At 38.3% G+C, this 5240-nt stretch overlaps 1 protein-coding gene across 1 annotated transcript in view; it reads right to left on the reverse strand.

Annotated features, from left to right (window-relative positions):
• The window catches only part of LOC102985201 (olfactory receptor 10H2-like), a 93247-nt gene extending 88283 nt beyond the window's left edge, over positions 1-4964 (reverse strand). The window contains exon 1 of the mRNA XM_055091305.1: positions 4811-4964. Within this exon, the coding sequence (XP_054947280.1) occupies positions 4811-4964 (154 nt within the window). The remainder of the gene's footprint in view (positions 1-4810) is intronic.
• Positions 4965-5240: the final 276 nt, after the last annotated feature.

Genomic DNA, 5240 nt, shown 5'->3' on the forward strand with positions numbered 1-5240 from the left:
ACTATAAAACTCCTAGAGGAAAACGTAGGCAGAACACTCTTTGACATAAATCACAGCAATAATTTTTTGGATCTCTTTCCTAGAGTAAAGAAAATAAAAACAAAAATAAACAAATGGGGCCTAAATAAGCTTAAAACCTTTTGCATGGTGAAGGAAACCTTAAACAAAACAAAAAGACAACATATGAACTGGGAGAAAATATTTGCGAATGATGCTACTGACAAGGGATTAATTTCCAAAATACACAAACAGCTCATAAGCTTAGTATCAAAAAAGCAAATAAACAACCCAATCAAAAAATGGCAGAAGACTTACATAGACATTTCTCCAAAGAAGACATATAGATGGCCAGTAGGCATGTGAAAAGATGCTCAATATTGCTAATTATTAGAGAAATACAAATCAAAACTACAGTGAAGTATCACCTCACACCAGTCAGAATGGCCATCATTAAAAAGTCTACAAATAGTAAACACTGGAGAGGGTGTGGAGAAAAAGGAATCCTCCTACACTATCGGTTGGAATGTAAATTGGTGCAAACACTATGGAAAACAGTATGGAGATTCCTTAAAAAACTAAAAATAAAGTTACCTTTTGATCCTGCATTACTACTCCTGGGCATATATACAGAGAAAACTCTAATGCGAAAACATGCATACACCCCAAATGTTCATAGCAGCACTGTTTACAATAGCCAAGACATGGAAACAACCTAAATGTCCACTGAGGGACTTCCCTGGTGGCACAATGGTTAAGAATCCACCTGCCAATGCAGGGAACACGGGTTCGAGTCCTGGTCCAGGAAGATCCCACATTCCATGGAGCAACTAAGCCCATGTGCCACCACTACTGAGCCTGCACTCTAGAGCCCACAAGACACAGCTACTGAGTCTGCGTGCCACAACTACTGAAGGCTACTCACCTAGAGCCCGTGCTCCATAACAAAGAGAAGTCACCACAATGAGAAGCCCGTGCACTGCAACGAAGAGTAGCCCCTACTCGCCGCAAATAAAGATGTAGGGCTTCCCTGGTGGCGCAGTGGTTGGGGGTCCACCTGCCGATGCAGGGGACGCGGGTTCGTGTCCCGGTCCGGAAGTGTCCCACATGCTGAGGAGCGGCTGCGCCTGTGAGCCATTGCCGCTGAGCCTGCACGTCCGGAGCCTGTGCTCCGCAACGGGAGAGGCCACAACAGTGAGAGGCCTGCGTACCGCAAAAAAAAAAAAAAAAAAAAAAAAAGAAAGAAAGCTGCACACAGCAACGAAGACCCAATGCAGCCGTAAATAAATAAATTAATTAAAAATAAATAAATAAATAATAAATGTCCATTGACAGATGAATGGATAAAGAAGATGTTGTGTGTGTGTATGTGTGTATTTATTTATACATATATACAAACAATGGAATATATATACACAAAGGAATATTACTCATCCATAAAAAAGTATAAAATAATGCCATTTGCAGCTACATGGATGGACCTAGAGATTATCATATTAAGTGAAGCAAGTCAGACAGAGAAAGACAAATATCATATGATATCACTTGTATGTGGAATCTTTAAAAAAGGGTACACATGAACTTATTTACAAAACAGAAATAGACTCACAGAAATAGAAAACAAACTTATGGTTACCAAAGGGGATAACAGGGTGGGGGTGGGGGAGATAAATTAGGTGTTTGGAATTAATATATACACACTACTATATATAAAATAGATAAACAACAAGGACCTATTTTATAGCACAGGGAACTATATTCAATATCTTGTAATAACCTACAATGGAAAAGAATCTGAAAAAGAATATATATATCATACATATAATATGTATGAATCACTTTGCTGTAAACCTGAAACTAACACAACATTGCAAATTAATTATACTTCAATTTTTTTAATAGTTAAAAAATAATAAATAGACTAAATTAATTTTCATGCCAAAGAAACACATTTTGGGTGGCAAATTTTGTTCCCTTATAGAGGTATTGGGAGCTGCACATTGTAAATACCATCTATGTATTATCATTCTTGCTAGGTTTCATTGCCAGCACCAAAGAGCCAGGTCATTTGAGGGCATTTCACTTGCCACATCGATAATGCCCCCTTTATTTTTTTTTTTCACTCCAATTCAGGGTGAGCTGATATGAGGAGGAATAGACTCCAAGTGGGAGACTGTTTCCTCCTGTGCCCATTCTGAAGTAAGTTCCAACGTCAATGCAATCACCAAACAAATTCATCTCAGCAAGGTAATGACCATGACATATTACTGGAGGTTTCATAGGGAGGTAAGGAAGAAGCCCTACAACTGATGTTGTGTGGAAGCTCTTTTTAAAACTACTTTTAACTTCTGTGTTTTTTACATCTAATTCTTCACCATGCTCTGAGCTCTGAGTCATCATTTTCTCTCCCTTTCCCTAAAGATAGCATCAATACCGGTAATAGAATCTTCATCTCTTTCTCCCATTCTTCCTTTTCCCAACAAGCAAGGCTGCAACCCTATGAGGTGCAACAACCACTCTTTCCCTTTCTCTTTCCTGGATATCTCTCTCTATTCCACTGCTTATGTAGACAAATCTCTCTCTCTCTCTATCTCTCCTCCTGCCCCATTCTCATGCCCAATACTCAGCTCAGAAACAAGGCTATTCCTAGGATTTCAAAGGCAGTGGGAAATTGTACATAACAAGCCATTCATTGCTGGCATAAATTGAGTTTTTTTCTTTCACAGGTTTTTAGAAATAAAAAGATGCTCTATTAAAAGTACTGAATATAGTATACAGCTCAACAGATAGTGTATGCTCATATAGTGACTATTATTAATTTTTTACTATGGCTATATCAGCATCAGTGCCAGCATTCCCATGGCCAGAAATAATGTTACTGCTTGCTAACCAACTTGAATAATATATATGCCCACACATATGTGTGTGATGATTCCTCTCCCTCACAAAATTATATAATCACAAGCATGGGTAATGATGGAATTTCATAGAATGGTCATTTTCAAGGAGATTGCAACCACACTGAACCACTCAAAATCATGATTCAGCCCCTAGACATGCTATATTAAAAGATTAACTCCAAATGGATCAAAGGCCTAAATGTAAGAGTTTAAACTATAAATTTCTTAGAAGATTACATAGGTGTGAATCTCCATGACCTTGAATTAAGCAATAGTTTCTTAGATATAATACCAAAAGATTAAGCAATAAAAGAAAATGATACATAAATTGATGACATCAGAATTAAAATATTTTGTACTGCTAAGACTATCAACAAGAGAGTGAGAAGAAAACTCATAGAATGTGAGAAAATATTTGAAAATCACATAGCTGATAAGGAACTTATAACTAGAAAATATGAAAAGTTATTAGAAGTCAACAGAAAAAGACAACCCAATTTTTTAATGGGTAAAGTACATCAATAGCATTTCTCCAAGAACACATAGCAATGGCCAATAAGCATGTGCTAAGATGCTCAACATCACTATTCATTGGGGAAATGCAAATCAAAACCACAATGAGAAACTACTTCATACCCACTACGATAGATATAATCAACCAGACTGATAATAATACGTGTTGGCAAGGATGTGGAGAAATTTGAACACTACTACTTTCCTGGTGGAAATTTAAAATCGTTCAGCCGCTTTGGAATATAGTCTGAAAGTTTCTAAAAAAAACTTAAACATAGAATTACCATTTGACACAGCAATTTCACCCCTTGGTATATACAAAACAGAAATGAAACCATATATTCAAGCAAAAACCTGTACACAAATGTTCATAGCAGCATTATTCAAAATAGCAAAAAGTAGAAATATTGAAATGTTCAACAAATGATGAGCAGAAAGAAGAAATGTAGTATATCCATACAACAGAATATTATTTGGTAATTAAAAGGAATGAAGTTCTCATACATCCTACAACATGGAAGAACCTTGAACATGTGTGCTAAGTGAAAGAACCTACTCAAAAAGACCACATAATGTATGATTCCATTTATATGAAACATCCAGAATAGGCAAAGCAGACAGAAAGCAGATAAGGGATTTCCTAGGCCTGGGAGGTAAGGGCATTGGGAAGAAGTAGGAAGTGACTGATAAGAAAGGAAAGGGTATGGGTTTCTTTTTTGAGTGACAAAAATATTTTCAATTGATTATGGTGACAACTGTATAACTCTATGAATATACTAAAGACCAAGTGAATTGTGTACTTTAATTGGGTGAATTATATAGTATGTGAATTATATATATCAATAAAACTGTTTGATTAAAAAATAAAATTATTATCAGTTACACAGACCATAGGAGGAAGAAGAAAAATTAATTTATTGAGCACCTACTCTACAGGTGATAGGTGTTGTCACACACACACACATCTTTACACCAATCTTACAAGGTAGTCACTATTAACCCCATTGTACAGATGAGGGTATGGTCATACTTCTAACATATTCTGACCACCTCTGCACTGGCCACTCAGATGCTGGAGGGAGAGAGTTTGCTGAAGAAGGTCTTATTCATGGCATTCTTCAGCTCCTTGTTCCTGAGACTAAAGATGATGAGTCTGAGAAAGGGTGTGAGGACCGTGGCCACGTAGCGGTCATAACCCATGACAGTGAGCAGGAAGGAGTGGGTGAAGCCCAACATGAAGTAGAAGAACATCTGACTAGCAAAAGCCATGAAGGAGATGGGGCAGTCTGTGGAGAGCAGGTCTGCCAGCGCGCGCGGGATGATGGCGAAGGTGTAGAGGATCTCAGAGATGGAGAGGGTGCACAGGAAGACATACACGGGCGTGTGGAGACTGCGCACACTCCAGATGGCGGCCGTGATGGGCAGGTTCCCCAGCAGCGTGAACAGGTACATCCGCAGGAACAGCAGGAAGAAGGCGGGCAGGAGATGCTTCCGGAAGGTGGAGAAACCGATGAGGATGAATTCAGACACAGAGGTGTAGTTTAGTCCCAACATGGCAGCCATACCTGGTTAGGGAGAAAGGGAAGAAGTCCTAGTGGGAAGGAACTTAGAGTCTCTAGTGAGCTCTCCCTGGGAGGACTTCCTGGAGAGGCTCCTTCACCTCTCCAAGCCACGGTTAATCTATCTGCAAAATAGTATTCATAATAATGTGTTGAGGTTTAAATAAGATCATGAATCTTAAGTGCCATAGCACACATACTGGCACATAGCAAAAATTTAATTTAAAAAAAATACTGGACAATACAATTAATATGACCTAATATTATTACT

This window comes from Physeter macrocephalus, chromosome 2 (assembly GCF_002837175.3).
Source record: "Physeter macrocephalus isolate SW-GA chromosome 2, ASM283717v5, whole genome shotgun sequence".
Lineage (NCBI taxonomy): Eukaryota > Metazoa > Chordata > Mammalia > Artiodactyla > Physeteridae > Physeter > Physeter macrocephalus.